General features: G+C 33.8%; 2 protein-coding genes across 18 annotated transcripts in view; both read right to left on the bottom strand.

The window, feature by feature from the left end:
- The window catches only part of LOC123655169 (ctenidin-1-like), a 34,095-nt gene extending 21,803 nt beyond the window's left edge, over nt 1–12,292 (bottom strand). For 2 of the 17 annotated variants that reach the window (XR_006743351.1, XR_006743354.1), the window contains exon 1: nt 8,744–8,829. Coding sequence is in view for 4 of the 17 variants with exons in the window: in XM_045591007.1 (XP_045446963.1) it covers nt 10,739–10,851; nt 11,242–11,394; nt 11,958–12,021 (330 nt within the window). In the remaining 13 variants the exon portion in view is untranslated. Of the gene's footprint in view, nt 1–81; nt 139–425; nt 503–7,095; nt 7,256–7,998; nt 8,172–8,402; nt 8,430–8,743; nt 8,841–10,714; nt 10,852–11,241; nt 11,400–11,483; nt 11,726–11,957 lie in introns of those variants that run through there. The other 15 variants (XR_006743356.1, XR_006743345.1, XR_006743347.1 and 12 more) reach the window with 15 other exon arrangements.
- Nucleotides 12,293–17,350: 5,058 nt separating this feature from the next.
- LOC123654245 lies at nt 17,351–24,744 on the bottom strand. Its single transcript, XM_045590194.1, has 6 exons — nt 24,681–24,744; nt 22,867–23,577; nt 22,505–22,550; nt 19,383–19,584; nt 18,421–19,321; nt 17,351–18,096 (listed from the first exon to the last, which is right to left on the bottom strand). Exons 1-6 carry the CDS (start codon nt 24,742–24,744, stop codon nt 17,351–17,353), a joined length of 2,670 nt encoding a protein of 889 aa, XP_045446150.1.
- Nucleotides 24,745–27,095: the final 2,351 nt, after the last annotated feature.

Genomic DNA, 27,095 nt, shown 5'->3' with positions numbered 1-27,095 from the left:
AAATAAGAAAAAAGATTTGGAAGAAAAGTTAGAAGTCGATTTCTTTATACAACTAGTTCGGCAACCTAGCGTACGGCTCACCTGGTGGCAAGTGATTACTGTAGCTAATAGACGCCTGCTGAGCCAAAAGCCGACAACCGCGTTACCGACCTTACCTCAACGCCCAATTCCTCACAGGAGCTTTGGTAATCTTACTCACCATAAGAATACAAGACTATTAAAAGAAATACAAAAGTATTAAAAGAAAGCAATATTGTTAAGTAGTGATCTTCTGTTAAGTCGAGGTTCTTCCCCAGTCGCGCAGTTCTAGATTTTGAGCAGAAACATTCCTGCTTTTCCCTTCCTCAGTTGAATTTTGGATTTCTACATTTATGTATTTTCGAGTCTGAAAATATGTTTAGTTTCAATATATGCAAAATTATTACCTGGTGTCGCTTGAGCCATAGCGAATACCACGAGGGCCACATAAAGTATAGCGATCTTAGCCATTGTTGGGCTGTGCCTACAGATATCCTAGCCAGCTTATATACACTAAAATCTGATTACGTCATAGTCAGATAAACATTTAAAATCCACTTTAATTTTTTGAAAATATTTTAATGATGGTTTTATTCAGTTGCTTTTAAGAAGGCGCCGGCGTGCGAGAACCATATTTTATTTTTTATTTTTATCTAAATTTTATCAAACGAGTAGATTAAATTGAATTTACATCAGACTGTATACGTCTTATTTTTCAGCAAAATGCGTATTTATTATTCAAATAGTTTAAATTCTCATCCACCATATTGTTTCAGTGTCGGTGGGCAAGAGGTTTCTTTACCATAAATAATATCATTATGATAACAACCAGGTTTTACGTGCTATTCATAATACGGTGATGAGATCCACAAGGACATACACCCAGATCTTTCAGCACATTTTTATCATTGTTTAATACTCCAATTTATGCTTTTGAGGACAAGCTAAGGAATCTTCTTTTCTCCGAATTCATGAACCTCTCATAATGAATATACTTTCAATATATGTATTTGTGTATCTATGTATGTACATGTTCATGTAAGTGTTTATGTAGTCAAGTATAGATTTATTTTATACTAGCATCCCACCCCGGCTTCGCACGGGTGCAATGCTAATTCTAAATTTTGTCATCAAACAATACAAACGTTTTTTTTGTGGTTAATCTTGAAAGAGCGACATATAATTGGTTATTTGAAAAACACTCATCGCTCAAATCTAAGCCCGCAACGTACTGCCGCAACTGCCTATGTCCCTGCATTTAAATCTGTAATACCTTCGAATATTGATGTGTTGTGATGACGCCGCGTTGGCGCAACGGTTACAGCCATGGATTGACCAGTTGCGCTGGCGGTTGCAAGTTCGATCTCCGCACATGAAAAACATTTGTATTGACCATACATGTGTTTACCGTGGTCTGTAAGATTCTCGCCAAATGTAATTATAGAATAGGGCGTTAGATCGGTTACGTTATTATTCATCATCATCATCCTTACAGCCTATACAGGCCACTGCTGGACATAGGCCTCCACAGGTTTACACCAAAAATAACGCGAACTCATGTGTTTTGCCCATAGTCACCACGCTGGGCAGGCGGGTTGGTGATCGCAGCACTGGCTTTGTTGCACCGAAGACGCTGCTGCCAGTTTACGGCCTGTGTATTTCAAAGCAAGTAGTTGGATGGTTATCCCGCCACCGGTCGGCTTTTTTAGTTCCAGGGTGGTAGCGGAACTGTGTTATCCCTTAGTCGCCTCTCACGACACCTACGTCACGTTATTATTATGAAGACATAAAACCGAAAATTTAATATATTTGTCCATCTGTAATCAAATATGTTTAAAAGTTATACTGTTCTTTCAAATAGTCTTTTTAAAACGTAAAAGTCTCTTTTAAAGCATTAAGTCTCTTTAAACATTATCTCATACTTTATGATCGCCATCGTTAATATTTATTTAATGTGCGTCCGCTGGCATTCAGGACGGTTTAAAACGATCGTGTGAGGTCTTCACAAAGAAGTTTCTGAGAAGTTCGGTAAGAAGAATTACAGCATCAAACAATTCTTTTAACATCTTTGCACAATCCTGAACAAAATTCAAACCCACGCAATATCGCTTTAGAAACGTAGATTAGCACGTTCGAAACTTTTTCAAAAGCGATATATTGGCAGCCGAGGGATAATCTCGCGTTGCCGCACGCATCGGCAAAATGTGGAAGAGAATAGCAAAATAGGTGTGTCTCAGAGACTTATGTATTATAGTACATATGCGACAGCACTCTGTTTTTAGGTGTAAATATAAAAGTGAACTTTTTCATAAACGACATAGGTATAAGTTGATTTATTTTGCACATAATCATAAGGTTAATCAGAAATCAGTTGGTAAATGAAGGACCACATCCGGTAAAACTTATTTACGTGGAATGCGCCCGTTTTCTATATTTGAAAAACGTTTTTGGATCCGATTGATGAACTTTTGAACATAAAGGACATAAGAAGAACGATTCGTTTAGGTTCGTGAGACATCAGGAACATATAGATTTAAGATTAGGGCCCTGTAATACAAAGTCCTATTTCACATGTTTTTCAAAACATAGTCAAAAATATATATGGAAATATAATTGAGTAAAAACTTTATACTCTTAAGATACTAAATAATTACCTACCAACATTGAAATAAGTGAAGTAAAGTTTAAATCTATACAAATAAATAAAATTGGAGTGTGTGTTTGTAATATTAAAATAGCCGCTTTTTACTAAATGCATATGGATGTACACGGTACATATACCAAAATAATATTTTTGACAATTTTTGTCTCTCTGTCTGTCTGTTTGTTCTGGCTATTCTCTGAAACGGTTGGACTGCTTTTGTCGGAACTTTCACTGGGAGATAGCTGAAAAAATAAGGAGTAACTTAGGCTAATTTCATTTTGGAAGTTTATTTATTTTATAACTCTGCCAACTGAACAATAACTTTTTTGTTAAATTTCACGCGTATGAAGTCGCGGACACAGCTAGTTTGAATATATTAAAAGATATAGCATTAATAATAACTTTTTGTTTAATTACTAAAGATACCTTCTTATAATTGTTATCTGTATGTGACTGATAAAATTTTCCGTCTAAATATGGTTTTGCCTGCATTATTATGTAAGTAGCTTACACAAACATAATTAATCATTTGTCAAGATAATTGCTTGCGATTTAATTATAACTGTTAATGTTCATAATTAGATTTATAATGTACTAACACGTTGATTTCATTTGAGTTTTTCTACAAGCGGAGTGTTTTTATTAAAGGTACAAGGTGAATCACAGGTGATTGTGTGTGTGATGATGTGCCCCCTGTCCGTCCCTGGATTGTTTATGAATGCTGTACTTTTATGTAATTTTTGATTTTTATGTAATTTAATTTTTTCTTCTGGTTGCAGAAGAAACAACCGCGGTTAATATCCCGTTTAGGAATAAAAATATTTGAACGACAATAAGGTTAGGAATCAAGTAAAAAAATAGCATATTCTTAATTGGACACCAGGCCAAAATACAAAACAAGAAAAAGTACAAAAGGCGGCTGCATTGCATACACCATATCTTCCAGGAAACCTTCAAAAATGAAAAATATGAATTTAGTAGGTTTACTGAAAAGAAAAAAAATATGGTTTTCATTAATCCTAGACCTATATACGAGTATATTTATAAAATTAATTTACGCGTTCGATTTAATTATCCTTGGATGATATATCATATTTTTCAAATATATATTTTTTTTAATTATTAATAAACGTTTCCCACTCAACGGCCCCCAGTAGAATTTTCTCCTGTGTTGGGGATCCGGAAACATACACAATACATAAGCACAATGCTCAGACCACGACAGATATCTATATCGATGGTGGAAAGGCAAATTGTATTTATTAACCGCCATTTTTGGCGATATCGAGTTATATATACCGTTGGAATCGGGAGAATGAACTCTTTCGAATGGTCCTGGTTTCAGCTCGATCTGACGACTTTTATGGTCGTTAATACACCAGTGATTTTGAAGTTTTTCATATTTTCTTGTGTTTTAACTCTATAGTAAATAGTGGATTTCGTCATTAAAACACCTCATAACTAAAATTTTTATCTTATGCTACTTTGCCTTGCTTGACTTTAACCAAATTTAAATGTTAAAACAATTTACCAAATTATAATATTATCATTTTTTAATTGATACATTATACCCAACTTGACTTTTCTTGATCAGTAGAATTAAAACATTTTACTCCGATTTTAAATGTTAGTCATTGTAAGTTAATACATTTTACTCTACTCTAAAATGCCATTGTTTCCAAGATAATACATTTTACCTATCCAAAATAAGGTAACATTATGCGTTGAGTCGTTTTTCTATTCTTTCTAGAATCTATTTTAATACAATCAAACAAAATTTACTTGTTTTTTTTTACAAATAAAATCTGCATTTAAACTGACCATTTGTCATTCCTCAAAGATATCATAGTGAGTATTTGAATCTTCGTACCTCCGCCAATAAGGCAGATGTTCTACCAGACTCAGATTTTGAAGACATTTCTAATGGTGAGATAGATGATAACTGAGTATTACCTAAGAAGTTTCATTAAACCACTCGTTATGGTGGACTGAAAAGTTTTTTAATAGTTAGGTGTTAAGATTTTGAGTTATTTTTTGAAAATCTTTTAAAAATACTGAAAATAGTTAAGTACAAATTAAAACTGTCCAAAGAACATATTGTAGCTTAATTTTTTTTTATCAAGTATTAATTTAAGTTTAATAATATAATTATATGTTATATACTATGTTTGTAAACGTCAGTATGAAAGTTTAATTCAGTTTTTTAATTGTAACTTTATGATGAATATAATTTCAGTTAAACATCTATTTTTCATTTTTTTTTTGTTTTGTTTTAAAGTTTAGTTTGTGGCTTAAATGGTAGTTAAGTGTATGGTTAAGCTACTTGACCCTCTTTGTTCGAATACACTGATGTCTGTACAACTGTTTTACCAGGTTCGCATAGATATGAAAAGGTTACATAAAAGTGTTTACCTCTCTCTGGTCATGATTGGATTTGTTTTTAAGTCATTTTACGCGATAGCAATATCACATTTATTTGGATATAAAACAATTTACTTGAAAATATTAAATTATATTCTGGATATAAAACACTTTGCTTGACATTTTTTGGATGTAATATTTAGATATAGACTAATTTTACCTATCTGAGATTTTATGGTATTTTGTGTTAACTCCATAAAATAATACAAATATTAGACATACGTTATTTTTTATTAAACGTATACATTTGTAATAAATTTTATTACTATTTCACAAAATTTCATAGAGATATCTCCAATACTTTAAAAGTTATAAAGTTTTTAAAACTTTAATCGTCTCTCCTGATCATTTTACTAAATGGCGGATAATACATTATGCCTTTCCATCGTCGATATGGTCTATACAAATGTCTATGGTGAGGGGGGTTCGAACCGTGGCCGTCAGCGCAACAGCCAGTGCTATGATCGCTGCGCCAACACATCGTCTATGAAAAAATAATATTTAATTAATGTCTAATAAAAAAAATAATGTCTAATCATGATACTCTTCTATTCATTTTTATTTTATATCATATTTACGAAAAGTGAATTGTCGGAGTGTTGTTGAGACTTGCTAAATTAATTATTTATAGAATTTTACGTCCGTTCTATGTTTGATGCGGCATAACGTAAAATCTACTGCGTGTAATTCGATGCGATCCACAGTTAACATTTCATGAGTTTTGGAATCTAATATAAAATTTGCTGTAGTAGTGTAGTCAACAAGTTCAGAAACGCGTTAAATAGAGACAAAGTTCCTAAGAAGATGAGCCATAGCTCATTCGATCCGTCTAGAAAAACGGGTCCAAAGGATTTTCTAGCACAAAAAAAATTGCAAAAGTTATTAACAAATAAAGTAGCAAAAAAGATATTTCGGTTTTGCTAAGAAATCCAAAACTATTTTTAACATTTAAGTAATTTAAAAAAAAGCTACATAAGGAGGAGGAAAATTCTAATAACTCATAACTCTAGGAGTTTTCTCTCTATTATTTATAATTTTAATTTAGCACTGAAAATAGATCTTCGCGCCACCGCTAACGCGAGGACGTCCTGCGAAAATATTATTTTTGAGTCATCATCTTCCTGCCCTTATCCCACTTATGTAGGGTCGGCACAACATGTTTTCCTCTTCCATTCCTCTCTATTATTCGTCACTTCAGTGCTTACTCCTTTCTTTCTCATATCCTCACTCACACAATCCATCCATCGCTTTTTCGGTCTGCCGATCGCTCTTCGTCCTTCGACATTCATCCCTAACATTCTTTTACCGACATAGCGGTCATCCCTCCTCATTACATGCCCATACCACGCTAACCTGAGTATAAAATATTAATTGCATAATGAAAAAAAATAGGGTGTAAAATTTCCAGTTGGAAAAAATTTTGAATTCCACTTTTCAACAAATAGAGAACCCACAATATGGGTCCTATTAAAAACGGGGTTCGGAACCTATTTTTATAATTTTAGTATCTGTCTCTTGCTTGCTTTTGCTTACTTATTACGCAAGAGTTGGTTCATAAATTTAAATGTAAAATAAAAATGTATTTTGTTACAGAAAAGTAATGTATTTGTACGAGGTTTTGTACAAAAATAGTTGAAGAGGACGTCTGTCGAGATATTAGTTGTTAATAAAAATAATATACGTCGATCTGAATGATATCATTTAAAATAAACTCAAAAGACGGATTTTTAGGATTTTTTGTTTTATTTACCTTAAATTTTAGTTATTATGTTATCGATTGACGTGTATTGCAGCATAACTACTTAAGGGTTCTCTGATAAATTAATTAGTTTTTCGTAACAAGTAATTGTAATTCGTAGGTACTAAGTACTAGTGGTTAATTCTCTAAAAGTTAGCTAAGAGACCTCAAACTGATCCAATACAACTTCTAAAATATAAATTAGTAGTAGTAAACAAGTTTTGTGATTTAAAAAAATGTATTTATTTGAATAGGATGAAAATAACAACAAGAATTTTTGGAAAAATTAATGCTATATTTGGAAACATAAGGTATATATTATTATAGCCGGAATTATAATTTGATATGAAAAGGGGTTAAAAGTTGAATATTACTCAATATTGTAACATAATATTATCAGCCGTCGTGTGTCAGTGTAGTGCCGAGAGTAGCGTCTGAAAACAAAGAATAAATATTTATTGGTCATTACAGCCTATACAGTCCACTGCTGGACATAGGCCTCCACAAGTTTACGCTAAAAATAACGTGAACTCATGTGTTTTGCCCATAGTCACCACGCTGGGCAGGCGGGTTGGTGACCGCAGTACTGGCTTTGTCGCACCGAAGACGCTGCTGCCCGTCTTCGGCCTGTGTATTTCAAAGCCAGCAGTTGGATGGTTATCCCGCCATCGGTCGGCTTCTTAAGTTCCAAGGTGGTTGTGGAACCTTGTTATCCCTTAGTCGCCTCTTACGACACCCACGGGAAGAGAGGGGGTGGCTAAATTCTTTAGTGCCGTAGCCACACAGCACCCATATAAAATATTTATTGCAATAATTAAAAACAAATTATAAACTCAGTAAGCTTTTGAAGTCGTATGAAATATTTAGCGAAGACTTCGGCTCTCAGAACTTAAAATCAGAAGCAAACAATGACTTCTGGGCATTTCATTTATTAAATTATTTTTTAATAAAATATGCACTGTATTGCGTTGTGTTAAATATTTTTAACGTTGTTAAGATTCTATTCATGCGTCTACTTCCTAATATATTTTGTTTATGTTATATTACTTACTTCCTACAAATGAGTAGGTTCTGAAATCTTCAATAATAATAAGCTATAAAATTGTAAACTAAATTCTAACACTACAAGTTTATTTTCATAAATTAACAATAAATAGTTAAATCTGTTGACACTTACTCATGTATGTAAAGCTTGCTGTTTGCTATCGACTTTATCAGCGGAAATACCCCCAATACCACCAACACCTCCTCCAAGGCCGCCGCCGCCACCGGTTCCCAAACCACCTCCGCTGCCAATTCCACCACCGCCGCCGACGCCGCCACCTAATCCACCTCCACCGCCGTTTCCGTCTATGCCATAACAATGTAAAAAAAAACAATATTTTGAGAAAAATAATAGACGATTTGTTTACAAATTTCTAAATCATAAGAATTACAAGACACGCAAATAACATTGATTGTATATCTTTTCTCATATCATTATTTATTTATTATGTCAGGGAATAAGAAAAAAGATTTGAAAGAAAAGTTAGGAGTCAATTTCTTTATACAACTAGGTCGTCAACCTAGCGTACGGCTCACCTGGTGGCAAGTGATTACTGTAGCTAATAGACGCCTGCTAAACTAGAAGCACGACAAGCGCGTTACCGACCCTACCTCAACGTCCAATTCCTCACAGGAGCTTTGGTAATCTTACTCACCATAGGAATACAAGACTATTAAAAGAAATACAACACTATTAAAAGAAAGCAATATTGTTTAGCAGTGATCTTCTGTTAGGTCGAGGTTCTTTCCCAGTCGCGCTGCTCCAGATTTTGAACAGAAACGTTCCTGCTGTGCCCTTCCTCAGTTAAATTTTGAATTTCTACATTAATGCGTCTCGGAGTCGGAAAATATGTTTAGTATATATGCAAAATTATTACCTGGTGTCGCTTGAACCATGGCGAAGACCACGAGGGCCACACAAAGTATTGCGATCCTAGTCATCGTTGGACTGTGCCTACAGATATTTTGGGCGGTTTATATATACTCAAATCTGAATATGTCATGATCATATACACATAACTTGTTTTTTGTTAACGTTTTTTTGATGGGTTTTTTAATAGGTAGTGTAATTTATGTCCTTTAAAAAGCCTACTTGTTATTAAAGTAGAAAACCTTGAAATCATTAAATCAATAAAAAAAACATTCCACACATTGACTGATGTATTTGACACACACACGCATAATATACTCTTTTGTTTTGGTTGAATTTCGACCACCGGGCGACCACTACTAGTGTTATTTTAAAATGTGAACATCAATAAAGTTTGGTAGGTGACACGTTTTCTTTTTATAATTATAAGTTTTCGAATTGAAATGTTACACGTGTACACTAACGAACATTCAGACATATGAAAAATGATGTTAAAAACGGAGCGAACGATAATCAAGTGCTTTCTACTATTTTGTCAATTATTTTCCTTCGGTTAAGTTTTTTTGGCATTTTTTTTGTAACTTTTACTGTAGAATGAATATTTGGACTGAAGATTGATAATAAAGCTTCGGAGGGTGGTGGGTTCAGCTATATGTTTGCGATGCTCCTTATGTTACCTACTAATAAGTAAACTAAAATTTAGTAATAAATTTACATTTTTATACGAATTTCGTCCATTTTCAGCGACAGCGTTGCGAAAAGAGAAAACAAACATAAAATAAGCTATGATGTGTGGACGTCATATAATTTGTATGTTTGTAGAATTATTGGTTTGACACATTTTACGTATTTTGAATATTTTAATTAATTGAGTCGTCCTCATCTAACGAAGTGTATTCCATATTTACGAAAACCGAATTGTAGGAGTGTTGTTGAGAGTAGCTAAATTAATTATTTGTGGCATTTTACGTCCGTCTATGTGTTTGATTCGGCATAACGTAGCATCTACTGCGTGGAATTCGATGCGATCCACAGTTAACATTTTTAGGTTAACAAGTTCAGAAACGTGTTAAATAGGGATAAACTTCCTAAAAATATGAGCCATAGCTCATTCGATCCGTCTAGAAAAATGGGTTGAAAGGGTTTTCTAGCACGGAAAAAATTGCAAAAGTTATTAAAAACTAAAGTAGCAAAAAAAGTATTTCGATTTTGCTAAGAAATCCAAAACTCTAACATTTAAGAAATGAGTTCTGTCTCAATTATTTATAATTTTAATTTATCTTTAAAAATAGATCTTTGCGCCACCGCCAAAGCGAGGACGTCCCGCAAAATGATTATTTTTTGAGTATAAAATATTAATTGCAAAATTAAAAAACATGTTGTATTCTAATGAGAAATTTTTTTGAAATTTAAGTTGGGAAAAATTTGTCTGTTTGCTTGCTTACTTATTACGCAATAGTTGTTTCATGAATTTAAAAGTAAAATAAAAATGTTACCAATAACGATTGCTTATGATTTATTTAGTTATTTTTTATTCTGTTACAGAAAAGTAATGTATTCGTACGAATTTTTGTACAAAAGTAATTGAAGAGGACGTCAGTCGAGATATGAGTTGTTAATAATAATAATAATTTACGTCGTTCTAAATTATATGACTCAAAAGATGGATTTTTAGAATTTTTTGTTTTATTTATCTAAAATTTTAGTTATTATGTTACTGATTGACTTGTGTTGCAGCATAACTACTTAAGGGTTCTCTGATGAGTTAATTTGTTTTTTGTAACAAGTAATTGTAATACCTAGTAAGTACTCGTAGCTGATTGTCTACAAGTTAGCTAAGATATCTCGAACTGCCCCAATACAACTTCTAAAATGTAAATTACTATATAGTAGTAAACAAGTTTTGTAATGTTAGTAAATTTATTTAAATTAGAATAAAAAAAACGTATAACAAGGTTTTTGAAAAATTAAAGCCATATTTAAGAATATTAGGTGTGTATTATTATAGCTGGATTTGTAATTTGATACTACAAAGAGCTAAAAGTTCAATATTACTCAATATTGTAACATAATATTGCCAGCCGTCGTGTCTCAGTACAGTGCCCAAATTAGCGTCTGAAAACAAAGAATAAATATTTATTACAGTTAAAAAAAATTATAAACTCAGTAAGATTTTGAAGTCTTATGAGATATTTCTAGCGAAGTCTTCGGCTCTTCGAACTTAATATCGGAAGCAAACAATGATTTTTGGGCATCTCATTTATTGAATTATTTTTCAATGAAAATATGCACTGTATTGCTTTTTGTTAAATATTTTTAACCTTGTTACGATTCTATTCATGCGACTTCTCTCTAATATATTTTGTTTATATTATATTACTTACTTCCTACAAACGAATCGGTATCTTCGAAAAGAATTAAGTAATAAAATTGTAAACTAAATTCTCACACTACAAGTTTATTATTATCGATTGTAAATCAATAGTTAAATGTGTTAACACCTACCCATGTTAACCTTGGCCTTTATCAACGGAAAAACCCCAACACTAATACCTCCTCCAAGACCGCCGCCGCCACCGCTTCCTAAACCATCTCCGCTGCCAAGTCCACTACCGCCGCCGACGCCGCCTTCGACGACACCTCCACCGCTGTTTCCGTCTTTACTATATTCACGTAAAAACAACAATTTTTTGAGAAAAATTATAGATAGATGACTTATTTACAAATTTATAAATTATAAGAATTACATGACACGTAAACAACATTGATTGTATATCTTTTCTCATATCATTATTTTCAGAAACTAAGAAAAAAGATTTGAAAGAGAAGTCAGGAGTCGATTTCTTTATACTTGGAGGTTGGAAAACTAGCGCACGGCTCACCTGGTGGCTAGTGATTACTATAGCTATAGACGCCTACTATACATGAAGCACCACAAGCGCGTTACCGACCGTACCTCAACACCCGATTCCTCCCAAGAGCTTTGTTCATCTTACTCAAAATAGTAATACAACACTATTAAAAGAAATACGACACTATTATAGCAATATTATTTAGCAGTGATGTTCTGTTAGGTCGAGGTTCTTCCCCAGTCGCGCTGCTCCTGATTTTGAGCAGAAACATTCCTGCTGTGCCCTTCCTCAGTTGAATTTTAGATTCCTACATTAATTCATCTCGGAGTCGGAAAATATGTTTAATTTAAATATATGCAAAATTATTACCTGGTGTCGCTTGAACCATGGCGAAGACCACGAGGGCCACATAAACTATAGCGATCCTAGTCATTGTTGGACTGTGCCTACAGATATCCTAGCCAGCTTTATATACACTAAAATCTAATTACGTCATAATCAGATAAACATTTATAATCCACTTTAATTTTTTGAAAATATTTTAATGATGTTTATATTCAGTTGCCTTTAAGAAGGCGCCGGCGTGCGAGTACTATATTTTATTGTTATTTTTATGTATATTTTATCATACGAATAGATTAAATTGAATCTATATCAGACTGTATACGTCTTATTATTTGGCGAAAGGTGTTTTATCCACATGGTTTGAACTTTGTCATGGATAACACATTGCTTCAGTGTCAGTAAGCAAAAAATTTCTCCACCATAAATAACGTCATTATGATAACAACCAGGTTTTACGTGCTATATATTGCGTACAGTGACGAGATCCACAAGAACGTCCACGTGTCCTCGTTTTTATCATTGTCATCACTTTCATCAAATCAGATAGGACTAAAAGCATTGAAAACAGTTAAAAGATTCGATCTACCATAAGGTAAAACCCATTAAAATTTATTTGAGATCTAACAACTACTTTTTGAGTTATATCTAATAATTCGTTTTTACTTGACGCTTTTTTCATCGACCTACGTTGTATTATACCGCATAACTTTCTACTGGATATACCGATTTGGATAATTCTTTTTTTGTTAGAAAGGGGATATCCCTAGTTTAGTACCATGATAAGGAAACCAGGATCTAATGATAGGATCCCAGAGAAATCGAGGGAAACTCTCGAAAATCCGCAATAACTTTTTACTGGGTGTTTCGATTTTGATAATTTTTAATTTAATGAAAAGCTGATGTTCATCGTGAGGTCACATTTAAATTTTATCGAGAACTGATAACTACTTTTTGAGTAATCTTTGATAACGCGTGGTTACTTGACTATTCGTCGATCTACGTTGTATTACTTGTCGATGTAATTGAAGTCGGTTTTTTTTTCGTATATCTGCAAACACAATTATTTATAATTTATTTAAAAAATACGTGGGCATCTATCCCTATCACAAAGTATAGTTGCCCTGATTTTTTTTCATACACCATGTACAGAGTAAGTTTATATTGTTTAAATTTTTTTAGTGTGTGTTATTTTTTTTATGTATTTACGTATATTTATGTTTGGATGTTTTACTGATTCTAGCAGAACTATGCCACGAAAATATAAAAGAAAGGGAGGAATGCGATCACGAGTATATTCTTGGACTACAGAAAACCTACAGTCAGCTTTCGATGAGAAAATATGATTGTACAATGTGCATGTTGACACTTGATATGAATATTTTATACCAACAATTAACAATTTATACTTTTGTTGAACAAATGCTTGTAAAATTTAATTAAATTTATATATATATATATATATATATATATATCATGTTGAAACTTAAGAATTTATATTTTAGTTAAACAAACGCTTTAAAATTTTAATTAGGTATAGTAATTTGTGTGATATGAAAATTATATTCTGATTATAACCATTAAAAGATTTAAAAAACCCCAAAATGTTTTTCATTACTTTGGCCCATGAAGGCATCGATGTTTTAGAAGTAGAACTACCTAACATTTGGTTTGGGTTTTCAAATCTCATCCATATAATAATCTATCCTACTCACTATTTTCATGCTGGGGCAACTATCCATATCGGTAGGCACAATCCTCAAAAAAAAGTGTTCACAAAAATCTAATTTCTGCTAAATCTGCATTGGATAGGTTAAAAGAAAATAGTAATAATTCAACATAAAGGATTGAGCTAGCTACATTAATAAAAAATAATCGTATAAAAATCATATTTTTAAAATTAGGTGGCTATTTCAAAAAGTGAGGCATCTATCCCGGTTTTACCATATATATCTATACAAATAAATAAAATTGGAGTAATAAAGTTTGTAATATTAAACTAATTGCTTTTTACTAAATGCATATGGATGGAGTATACACGGACATATATTAAAATGGCATTTTTTAAAAAAATTTGTCAGTCAGTCTGTCTGTTTGTTCCGGCTAATCTGAAACAGCTAAACCAATTTTGATGGGACTTTCACTGGCAGATATAGTTGATGTAATAAGAAGTAACTTAGGCTATTTTTATTTTAGAAATTTATTTATTTTATAGCTCTGCGAACTGAACAATAAATTTTTTGTTAAATTTCACGCGGACGAAGTCACGGACATCGCTAGTATTTTAGTAAGACTACGAGACAAGTATAAACCTTTGATTTATACAACAGACATTAAAATCGATGCAAGGAGTAAAAAGTTATGCAATACTTATAATACAACGTAGGGTGACGAAAAAATAGTCAAGTAAAAACGCATTATTAGATATAGCATGAAAAGTACCTTTTAGTTCTCAATTAAATTTGAATAAGACCACTGACACACACTACCTTTCGATTAAAAAAATCATTGTAATCGGTCCACCCAGGCAACATACTAACTAAGCATAATTACAGTTCTACACTGTCATAAGCGTAGACTAAGCTTCAGTCTGTAATATCTCACCGCTGGGCATAGGCCTTTTTCCACTGATAGCACAGGTTGAAACCTTAGTGGTTTTTTGTTGCTATTTTTTTTATCATGTATTGTAAATTTTATAAACGATGATTACGTGTAGGAGAAGGATAAGAGCTTAATCCACTACGCTGCTCCAATGCGGGTTGGTGGATATATTCCCTACTATGAGTAACGATCGCTATCATTTGTACATGATATCAAACGGGACCGACGGCTTAACGTGCTATTCGAGGCACGGTAGGGAGGCCCACAAGGACTGCAGAAACGTCCATACCATGGCAAATATCTGTATGGCCAATACAAATGTTTATCATGTGCGGGGATCGAACTCGCAACCGCCAACGCCACAGCCACCACCACCAGTGGCTGTGACCGTTGCGCCAACGCGGTACTACGGTAGACAACGGTAACCGCATACTGTATATTAGGCGCACCGCACACGGTAGAAAGTCGATGTCATCATTGCAATAATTATTACTAATTAAATACTGATTTATTATATTTACGTAGCTTTGCATTTTAAAGAAATATATTGTTAGTATATTAAACTCAATAATATAAAGCTGAAAAAAAAAACTCTAGACAAAAGTGTGTATTTTATTCTTCGAATAAAACTTTTCCTTGTACGATTCGCTAGTTTGAACCCAATTCATGAACTCATGAACATGACAGGACACGAGAAGAACGATTCGTTTAGGTTCGTGAGACATAACGAAAATATCGTAAACGTTTACTTAGATTATTTCGACTCCTTAAAGCCCTATAGTACAAAGTCCCATTTCGCATGTTTTTTAAAACATGATCAAAAATATATATTTAAATATTACTGAATAAAAACTTTATACTCTTAAGATACTAAATAATCACCTCACGACATTGAAATAAGTGAAGTTTAAATTTGAATACATTATATTAAAAGATAAAGCATTAATAATAACTTTTTTGTTCAATTACTAAAGATACCATCCAACATACCAATTGTTATCTGTATGTGACTAATAAAATTTTCCGTCTAAATACGGTTTCGCCTGCATTATTATGTCAGTAGCTTACACAAACATAATTAATCATTTGCAAGATAATTGCTTGCGATTTAATTATAACTTTTAATGTTCGTAATTAGATTATTTAATTTATACTGCATGTGTACAAAAATGTTAATTTTGTTTGGGTTTTTCTACAAGTGGTATATTTTTATTAAAGGTGTAAGGTGAACCACCTGAGAAATACACTGCAGTATTTATGTAAACTGTAACTTTATGTAATTTTTGATTTCTATATAAATTTATTTTTACACCATTAGGCTGGGAAACAAGCTTTACGGTTCTTCTGGTTGCAGAAGAAACAACCGCGACCAATATTCCGTTTACTGAAAAAACAAAATTACTCATAAATTAATTGTAGGAGAAACTTAAATTCGTACTTTTTTGCTAAAAATGGGATCAATTTATGTGAAATTATTACGAGCCGGTGCTAGATGAAACAGTTTTGTGTAGTAGAGTATGTGACAAGGAATAAAAACAATTGAACGACAGTAAAGTTCGGAATAGTAAAAAAGTACAAAAGGCGGCCTTATTGCTTACACCATATCTTTTAGGAAACATTTAAAAATGAAAATATTAATTTAGTAGGTTTACTGAAAAGAAAAAAAATGTGAATATGATTGCTGCTATTGATGGATAAAATACAAAGAAATTTGCTTTTTTAAAATTCCATTCTGCCTGTCTGAATGGCTTAGCATCGCAATCATATATCGGGAGTACCTAACCGGGGAACAGGAACGACGAGTCTACACGTACTTTCACTTCAAGCGTCGGGTGATACGGATCAGTTGTTACGAGTGGAGCCGCTGTCCTCACGCACACACTGCCCTCGTAGCATTACTCAGTACAAGATCTAAACATCTACCACTACAGTTTATTATGCCGTTACTCGGAATGAATCCACAATAGCTCCTGAAACATTCATAATTATTAGTCATATCTATCGGACAAGACAGTAAATTAAAATCACCGAGTACTAATACATCACTGTAAATATTACAATATTCCTCTATTATCTTAAATATTTATCACTAGCTGCCCGGACAGACTTCGTTCTGTCAATAGTAAATTTTTTTTTGTATTAACACCTTCCGTGGGCCTTAAGGAACATACAAAAAAATAAATTAGCCGAGCCATTCTCGAGTTATGCGCTTAACAACATTCATTTTTATTTATATAGATAGCTTCCGCCCGCAGCTTCGCCCGTGTGGATTTCGGACTTCAAAAATGGAGGAGGTTCTCAATTCGTAGGGATGTTTTTTAATATATGGTGCGTATGCAGGTGGTCCCATTGTCCAGTTAGGATCTGATGATGGGATCCTGGTGAAATCGCAGGAAGTTCTTAAATATTATAGGCAAACCTATGACGATTTTGGTATTTTTATGTGTAACTTGTTTGTCTGTTTTTAAAAATACGATGATTAGGTATATCATATCATCGTCGAAACTCCCCAATAATGACTATGTTTCCCTATTACTTCGAGGCCAGTGTATCGACTTGGATAATTCTTATTATGTTTGAAAGAGTAAACATTGCAGCTTTTCCTATAGTAACCAGGTCAGGATGTGGTGATGGGAGCCTAGAGTAATTGAAATAACTCCTCGCATATTATAGACACATCCAGTGTTTTAGGTATAGATAAAGAAGTATATGTGATGACAAAGATATCTACACATTGTTGATGATGAAGCTGTAAGGTAGGCATCGGATATTTAAAAGTGAATACTTTTTACTTGAAACGTTGTGTATAAGGAATATTTCTATTGATATATTTCCTTATACACAACGTTCATTACTTCTGACGGATTGTTAGTAAACACAAACAGATTATTTTTACATGTCACCCTTGAAAGGGCAACATATAACTGGCCGTGAGAAAAACATTGATCAGTTAAATCTATTCCTGCCACTTTTAAAGTTTGGCCTTGTGCCTTATTAATAGTAATACCAAAGGCTAATTTGATTGGAAATTGCAGTCTTTTGAATTGGAAGGGTAATTCGGAGGGAATCATCGGTATTCTGGGAATTAAAACAGTATCACCAGTACCACAGCCAGTTAAAATAGTGCATTCGATTAGAAAGTTTTTTAATTTAACTATTTTGAGTCTCGTGCCATTACACAATTTTGGGGGATTTAAATTTCTAAGTAATATCACCGGTGAACCCACTTTTAATATTAACTTGTGTGGAGGAATTCCGGGAGGAACTAAAGAATTCAAAAATTCAGTTGGATAATGTACTGCCTCTGCGGTATCCAAAACTGTATCAACTGAATAGTATATCTGTGATGGTGCTTCAAACTTGGAAATAATTAAATGATTAATTTTATCAACCTGTTCATTAGTAGGTGCCAATATAGCCCTTTCCTTAAACCAACATAAAGTCTTTGTAGTTATATTAGTAATATCGGGATATACGGTCTCAACCAATTCTTCCACATTTTGAACCAAAGCACATAGGTTACTAAGATTGATTTTAACATTTCCGGATTGAAATGCACCATTACCTATTTGAAGTAAGTTATTTGAAAATTGTTTATTGTCTTCACTGGAGGACAAAATTCTCATATTTGTATTAAGTTCACATTTTGTAATATGTGGCCAAAGATAAGATCTTTTGAGTGATGCATTGACTTCGTCAGCTCTAGTCCCCCTTGCTATGACTGGCAAAATTTGACGAAAGTCTCCAGAAAACAAAACGGTGCAGCCACCCATTGGGCAATTTCTGTTGCGTAAATCGCGCATTGTCCTGTCTAATGCCTCAACTGATACTTTATGGGACATGGAAGCTTCGTCCCAAATAATCAAGCTACAATCCTGCATTAATTTACCTGTTTTACTCTGTTTTGAGATGTTACAAACGCTAGAGACGTCGTCACTGCAAATTTTTAAAGGTAGTTTGAAAGTGGAATGTGCAGTTCGCCCGCCTTTCAAAAGTGTGGCTGCAATACCGGACGACGCCACGGCAAGAGCAATTTTTCTGTCAGACCTTACTTTTGCTAATAATAAATTAATTATAAATGTTTTACCCGTGCCCCCGGGTGCATCTAGAAAGAACATTTTCCCTTCATTACTATTAACTGATGACAATATTTGGTCGTAAACAATTTTTTGTTCTGGATTTAAGCGATGTTCATCTTGAATTGTCTGTAAGAGTTGGGTGTAATCATAGTCAGTCTCTCGTAAATCCTCGATGTTGTTCATTGCATAAAGATTTGAATTTAACGGCAAGTTAAAACCAAAATCTTTTATACTTTTACCTGATAGAGATTCGACCTCTTTATTTAATTCATTTAAAGCTTCATCAAAAATATTTTGGTCGTACTCTAAATCATCTGATGACAATTCTTGTCGTCTGCGTTGCAGTATATCTTCGGACATACTTTCCTGATAGTTTTGCCAAAGAAGATGCGGGTCCGTGATTTGGCAGAACGATATCATAATGGCAAAAAGGCACCTAAGTGATTTTGGTGAACAGCATATGGCTGCTTCAGAGAGCGTACTCTCCCAGTGACTGTCATCTTCGAGGAGGCCCATAGCTTTGCAAGCCCCTTGGAATGTGTCGTAAGTTACACCTTCAAAAGTGCGGAGACTTCTAAACGAAGTAGGGCCTTTTATAACGTGGAGTAACAACCGCAAATGAAAACATTCTGCATTATTAGGGTGTACCACGTACACCCTTCCAAGAGCATCTGTTTTTCTCACGCCAGGGTACCCGAGAACTACCGCCCCCTGCTTTCGTCGTTGGAATTTTTTCGTATTTTGATTCCAGGTATAATAAATAGGCAGGCACCTTGTCGTAGGTCAGAGTTTTTGCGAAGTCGTCCTCTGCACATAGTTTGAAAAACGCTGTTAAAGTAGTATCTCTTGGATTATTCACAATGTCATTTACATTATTTTCAGTGAAATACACCCGCTGTCCGTTTTCTAAATGAACAGCGAGGTGTGTGACAGTTGGTGCTCTTTCATGAATATTGATATAGTCATTTTCCTTGCTGTTAGGGGAAATGAACACAACACAACACAAAAACAAAAATCTTTTATGCAAGTAAACAGTTGCATTCATTATTTCAAACACCTGGTTATCCATTACTACGTCACCACGTGCCTCCTTGCTTTAAGCCCATCCGCTCGATCACAACGAATAACATGATATCTTGGCGGTATCAATTCAGAGGCGTGAATGGCTTTTCAAATAGACACCCCTTCGTGATAACATGTTCAATTTTGACCGTAGGCCTCACACTCATTTTGGTGTAATAAAATAAAATTTTATTTTGTTTGCTTGTAGGCTTACGAAATTATTGATTGACATGTGTTGCAGCATAACTACACAAGGGTTTCCTGATGAATTAATTAGTTTTTCGTAACAAGTACTTGTATTGGTATTAACCTAGTAAGTACTCGTAGTTGATTTTCTATAGCTAAGAGATCTCGAACTTCTAAAATATAAATTACTAGTAGTAAACAAGTTTTGTAATTTTAAAAAATGTATTTATTTGAATAGGATGATGGTTTTTGAAAAATTAATGCTATATTTTGGAATATTAGGTATATATTATTATAGCCGGAATTGTAATTTGATATTACAAGAAGCTAAAAATTGAATATTATTCAATATTGTTACATAATATTGTCTGCCGTCCTGTGCCAGTGTGGTGCCGAAAGTAGCATCTGAAAACAAAGAATAAATGTTTATTACAATAATTAAAAAACAATTTATAAACTCAGTAAGCTTTTGAAGCGTAATGAAATATTTTGCGAAGACTTCGTTCGGTTCTTCGAACTTAAAATCGGAAGCAAACAATGTCTTTTGGGCATTTCATTTATTAAATTATTTTTAACCGATTTCCAAAATAGGAGGAGATTCTCAATTCGACTGTATTTTTTTTTATTTTTTTTAATGTATGTTACTTTAGAATTTTCGACTGGGTGGAGCGATTTCGACAAATTTTCTTTCGATCGAAAGTGGTGTGTGTCATTTGATCCCATTTAAATTTATTTGAGATCTAACAACTACTTTTCGAGTTATATCTAATAATGCGTTTTTACTTGACGCTTTTTTCGTCGACCTACGTTGTATTATACCGCTTAACTTTCTACTGGATGTACCGATTTTGATAGTTCTTTTTTTGTTAGAAAGGGGATATCTCTAGTTTGACACCATGATAAGCAACAAAACCAGGATTTGATGATGGGATCCCAGATAAATCGAGGGAAACTCTCGAAAATCCGCAATAACTTTTTACTGGGTGTACCGATTTTGATAATTTTTAATTTAATCATAAGCTGGTGTTTATCATGTAGTCTCATATAAATTTCATCGAGATCTGATAACTGCTTTTTGAATAATCTTTGATAACGCGTAGTTACCTGACTATTTTTTCGTCGATCTACGTTGTATTACTCGTCGATGTAATTGAAGTCGGTTTTTTTTCGTTTGCGAACAAAGACAATTATTCAATAAAAATATGCACTGTATTGCTTTTTGTTAAATATTTAGTTACGATTCTATTCATGCGACTTCTCTCGAATATATTTTGTTTGTATTATATTACTTACTTCCTACAAATGAATTGCTAACTACGATAAGAATAAGTAATAAAATTGTAAACTAATTTCTAACACTACAAGTTTATTACTATCCATTAAAAATAAATCGTTAAATCTGTTTACACTTACCCATGTTAACGTTGGCCCCTATCAACAGAAATACCCCCAACACCACCAACACCCCCTGCAAGGCTGCGACCGTCACTTCTGAAAAAGTCGTCGTCGCTGCCGCCTAATTTACATTCAACGCTGTTTCCGTCTTTGTCATAACACATAATCGAATAGAACCCTATTAAAAGAAATACAACACTATTAAAAGAAAGCAATATTATTTAGCAGTGATCTTCTGTTAGGTCGAGGTACTACCCCAGTCGGGCTGCTACATATTTTCTCCATCTACATTTTTTTAATTTAGCTGAGGAAGGGCACAGCAGGAACTTTTCTGCTCAAAATCTGGAGCAGCGCGACTGGGGAAGGAATAATACTGTTTTCAAGCACTATTGTTTTCCTGTTGGTGAGTAAGGTGACCGGAGCTCCTGGCGGGGATTGGAGATAGGGTCGGAAACGCGCTTGCGATCTTCTTGGTGTTGCAGGCTATAATATATATGTTGCAGTCGCAACTCTTAACCAGTCAAAAGTACTACTAACTAGCGAAATCAGTCAAAAGTACTTTTGACTGGACAAGTGGGTCAAAAGTGGTTTTGACTGAAAATATTTGGTAATTAGGACTTTTGACTCCAAATTTGCGGTTAAAAGTACTTTTGACTGACGCTCTCCGTCAAAAGTAGTTTTAACTGCAAAAAAGCGTCAGTCAAAAGCACTATTAACTCGTTAGATGTGAATAAAAAAGATATTTATTAAATGTGAAATCGTTTTTTACGAAAAATTTGGTATTACAATCAACATAAAGAAGACACGCACTTAAAAATTATCATTAAAATAAATAATCAGAAATTTCACTGGTTATAAGAACACAGTACCTATATTACGTTAATGGCTTTTCTTAAATAATTTTGAACTTTAATTGAAATTTAAAAAAATCAAAACATAATTCGTGATTGTATAATGAGAACCTTGTAAATTATATATGTTTTACTTATTACATATTATTTATGCATCGTAAGCAACATACGTGTTTTTTAAAATAACTTTACAAGGTTTATCAGTCTACAATGTCGTATTATTTATTCATGCAACTCAAACTATTAGGGTACTTTGAATTACACAGCAAACTTTTTTTCTTGCATAAACATTTATTGTTTTTACAGCCCGTAGAACATACACATCGTGCATAACCTTGTCCTGTTAGGATAGCAGCGTTCTTTGCAGCTCTGTTCGTAATGTAATTGTTAAGTTGGGCACCTCATCCCGCCGGATAAATTTTTCTTTGCAGCCATCAAATTCGGATCTGGAAAATAAAATGTTAAAAACAGTTAAAACCTACAAACAAATACACACACGCACAAACACACACACACAAACGCGTACACGCGCACACGCACACGCACATACGCACAAACGCGCACACGCACATGCAAAAACACACACACACACACACACACGCACGCACACCCACGCACACCCACGCATACACGCGCACACACACACACGCACACACACACAAATTCATTTATTTTTACTATTTCACTAAGTAGACTCACATTAAATTTGAATTAGTAGATCCAAAATCCCACTCTTTGTCCCAATCTTGTATAACTTCTCACAAGTAACTTCTAATACAACTCCAATTAAATTACGAAGGTCTGCCTTTCCTTTGTCTACGTCTGCGATTGGTATGGTCACATTGTCTCCAACTTTCAGTAGTAGATGAGATTGATGGCTTGCTGTTTTCATTCTCTTTGCTTGTTTTACTAAATTCAAATGAGCTTTTTCTCTTGCTTCCAATATCATTGATTCGTTTCTGTTGTGTTCAAATATTTCTTCTTGTTCTTTGTTTTCTCCTTGTTCTTTGATTTCCTCTTGTTCTTTACGTGTTTTTTTTTGTTTCAAGTTTTTCTTGTTTTCTTGGTTCTCTTCATTATCATCGAAGTTTTGATTCATTTCTGTGATTGCAACTTTCAAGTCTTCTTCATTATGTAATCCGCTTATAATTTCCAAAAGTAGATTAGATGTTGTAAGCCCCACTTTAGGTTCCGTTCCAAACATTACTTGATACGGAGACTGCTTTATCCCCGAGTGAAATGCTATGTTCTTCATGAATTGAACAAATTTAAGTCCATTTACACATCTATTACAACAGTTAGTGGTTTTATTGTCTTCCATTGAAGAAGCTAGCATATTTTCAACTTCTTGATAAGCCCTTTCCACGGAACCTTGACTTTGGCTATGACGTGGTTTCCCAGTTACTAGTTTTAGTTCCGGCCAATATGATGTGAATTCTTTTACAACTGAGTTAACAAACTCTCTACAATTATCTGAGTGCAAAATACATGGTGCTCCAAAGATCAAAAAAATATCCATTAATTGATATGCAACTTCAGTAGCCCTTTTGACGTCAGTGGTCGCAAAATTACAAATTTAGTCAAATTATCCTGATAAATCATAATAAATTGATGCCCACGATCTTCTTGCGACTGCATGTCAATCAGATCGACTTAGCAGCGGCTGTTCATTTCAGTGTGCAGGATCGGTTTCGAAACCAGACCATACATTTTTGGCATACTTCGCACATTGACAAATATATATTAATCATTTCTTTTGTTACATTAGCGTGCTTTTTTGCCGTTTCATTCTTAAGTCTATCGTGACCACCATGCCCTATAGAAATATGAGCAGCATCAATAATGTCGTAGATTTCCTCAGCCAGCAAAAAATATTTGTCAGGTTCTATGTTTGTAACTAATTTTTTTATACCACAAACTTCAATGATTTTAAGGCGTTGTAGCCTACTGTATTGTAATGGTGTTTTCTTTTCATTAAATTTCGCGTCTTCCACATCCATTGCAAACTTTTCAAATTTGTCTTTTGTCATCACATTGAAATGACTATCTTTCATATCTTCCATTGCTAAAATTCTTTGCAAAAAGCCTTCTTTCTTTTCGTAGTCACTCATTTTTGTTCTAATATCAGCAGGTTCTCCACTATAATGATGAGTAATATAAAAGTTTATATCTGCGTTTGTCGTTATTTTTATCGACCACCCTAACTTTTTAAGAGTTTTGACTGATACAACCAGTCAAAATCACTTTTGACGGAATCATTTAGTCAAAAGTACTTTTAACCAGCTCCATTGGGCAAAAGTACTTTTAACTGTTATTTTAGTCAAAAGTATTATTGACTAAAGCAAACGGTCAAAAGTACTTTTGACTGATTTTGCTAGTCAATAGTGCTTTTGACTGGTTAAGAGTTTTGACTGCAACATATATATAAGCTACGGTAATGGCTTACCATCAGGTGAGCCGTACGATTGTTTTCCGATCTAGTATTATAAAAACAAAATTATTTTTGGATTTCTTCATGAATGCATCTTGGAGTCGTAAAAAATGTTAAGTTTAAATATATGCAAAATTATTATTACCTGGTGTCGCTTGAGTCATAGCGAAGACCACGAGAACCACACACACGATAGCGATCCTAGTCATTGTTGGACTGTGCCTTCAGATATCCTAGCCAGCTTATATACACTAACATTTAATAAAACGTCATGATCAGATAAACATTTAAAATCCACTTTAATTCTTTGAAAATATTTTAATGATGTGTTTATTCAGTTGCTTTTAAGAAGGCGCCGGCGTGCGAGAACCATATTTTATTTTTAATTTTTATGTAAATTTTATCATACGACTAGATTAAACTGAATTAAATCAGACTGTATACGTCTTATTTTTCGGCAAAAGGCGTATTATTCAAATAATTTGAATCTTAATCCTCATCCATCCATCATCATTGCTTCATTTTCGATGGGCAAGAGATTTCTTTACCATAAATAATGTCATTATGATAACAACCAGGTTTTACGTGCTATTCATAATACGGTGATGAGATCCACAAGTACATCCACCCAGATCTTTCAACACATTTTTATCATTGTTTATCACTTCAATTTATGCTTTTAAGGACCAGTTAAGGAGTCATCTTTTCTCCGAATTCATCAACATGAATATTCTCTCAATATATGTATCTATGTATGTAAGTGTGTATGTAGTCAAGTATACATTTATTTATATTATTAATTTTGAATAAGTTTATTGATTTATAATTATTACTAGATGACCCCTCAAACATTGACATTTGTATTGGCCATACAGGTGTTTGCCGTGGTCTGGATGTTTTTGCAGTCCTTGTGGGTCTCCCCACCGTGCCTCAGAGAGCACGTTAAGCCGTCGGTCCCGGTTGTTATCATGTACACCTGATAGCGATCGTTACTCATAGTAGGGAATATATCCGCCAACCCGCATTGGAGCAGCGTGGTGGATTAAGCTCTGATCCTTCTCCTACATGGGGAAAGAGGCCTATGCCCAGTAGTGGGATATTACAGGCTGAAAACAACCCCTCAAACGTTGTTTTGCTATATATGTTATTAACCCCCTTAACCCCCCGCCCTATAACTTAGCGGTATAAAAAATAGATGTTGGCCGATTCTCAGACCTACCCGATATGCACCCAATATTTAAAAAATAAGGCCCACATAAGTGTATCTGTGTTAATTCAGTCAATTTGTAGCCCAAACAGATACTAGTGGGAAAGTTTTGGGGTAGTTCTGATTTCTTTCATTCTATATGTGTTTTGGGTTCTGAATTCGAATCTGAGATTTACAGACCAAATTTCGAGACGCAACATTGAAAAAATCGAAAAAAAGCAATAATCTGTTTTTTTCGGTTTTTTGCTTAATAAAACTCGAAAACTATTTAATTTTAGTAAATGGTTTATTTACAGAAATTAAAGTACTTAAAATTTATAACTATTTAGTTTTTTTTCCAGACCAACAGCTCGGTCTCAAATGCAAGTTTTGGCAATTTTCATCGGCCTCTGCAAAACCCACTTTTTAACCGACTTTCAAAAAAAAGAGAAGGTTCTCAATTTGACTGTATTTTTTTTTTGTATGTATGTTATGTCTGGGTGAACCGATTTCGATGAATTTTGTCTTGATGGAAAGGAGTTGCGTGTCATGTGGTCCCATTTAAATTTGATTGAGATCTGAGAAGTACTTTTAGTATCTAATAATATGTATTTACTAGACTGTTTTTTCATCACCCGACGTAGTATTAAGCCGCATAACGTTTCACTGGGTTTATCGATTTTGATGATCTCTAATCGAAAGCTAATGCTTGTCATGTGGACTTACTTAAATTTGATCGAGATCTGATGATCACTTTTTGAGTAATGTTTGATAGCACTTAATTACTTGACTATTTTTTCGTCTACTTACGTTGTATTACTTGTCGGTTTTTTTTCGTTTGCGAACAAACACAATTATTCCGGTGGTATTACAAACACAATTGTTCCGGTGGACCTCCTCCTTTTTAAAGTCGGTTAAAAAAGAGAATTGAATAGAGAATCGCGTCGAGTACTCAAATGTAGTCATTTGGAGTCGAGTAAAGTCGAGTTGAGTAGAGTAGAGTCGAGTAGAGCTGAGTAGAGTCGATTAGAGTCGAGCAAAGTTGAGCAGAGTTGAGTAGAGTCGAGTAGATTCAAGTAGAATCGACTAGAGTAGAGTCGAGTATATTCGAGTAGAATCGACTAGAGTAGAGTCGAGTAGATTCGAGTAGAATCGAGTAGAACCAAATATAAAATCGAATAGAAAATCGATTAGTATCAAATTGAATCAAATAGAACGGAGTAGCGCAGTTAATAAATAAATAAATTTCTAATATAAACGTAGCTTTATTTATTCCTCGTTACATCAGCTATTTAAAAGCGAAAGTTCCATTAAAATCGGTATAGTCGTTTCAGAGATTATCCGGAACAAACAGACAGATGACAGACAGACGAA

Source organism: Melitaea cinxia, chromosome 1 (assembly GCF_905220565.1).
Source record: "Melitaea cinxia chromosome 1, ilMelCinx1.1, whole genome shotgun sequence".
Classification (NCBI taxonomy): Eukaryota; Metazoa; Arthropoda; class Insecta; order Lepidoptera; family Nymphalidae; genus Melitaea; species Melitaea cinxia.
The sequence above is the reverse complement of the archived record's forward strand: the minus strand, read 5'-3'. Positions and strand labels throughout refer to the sequence as shown.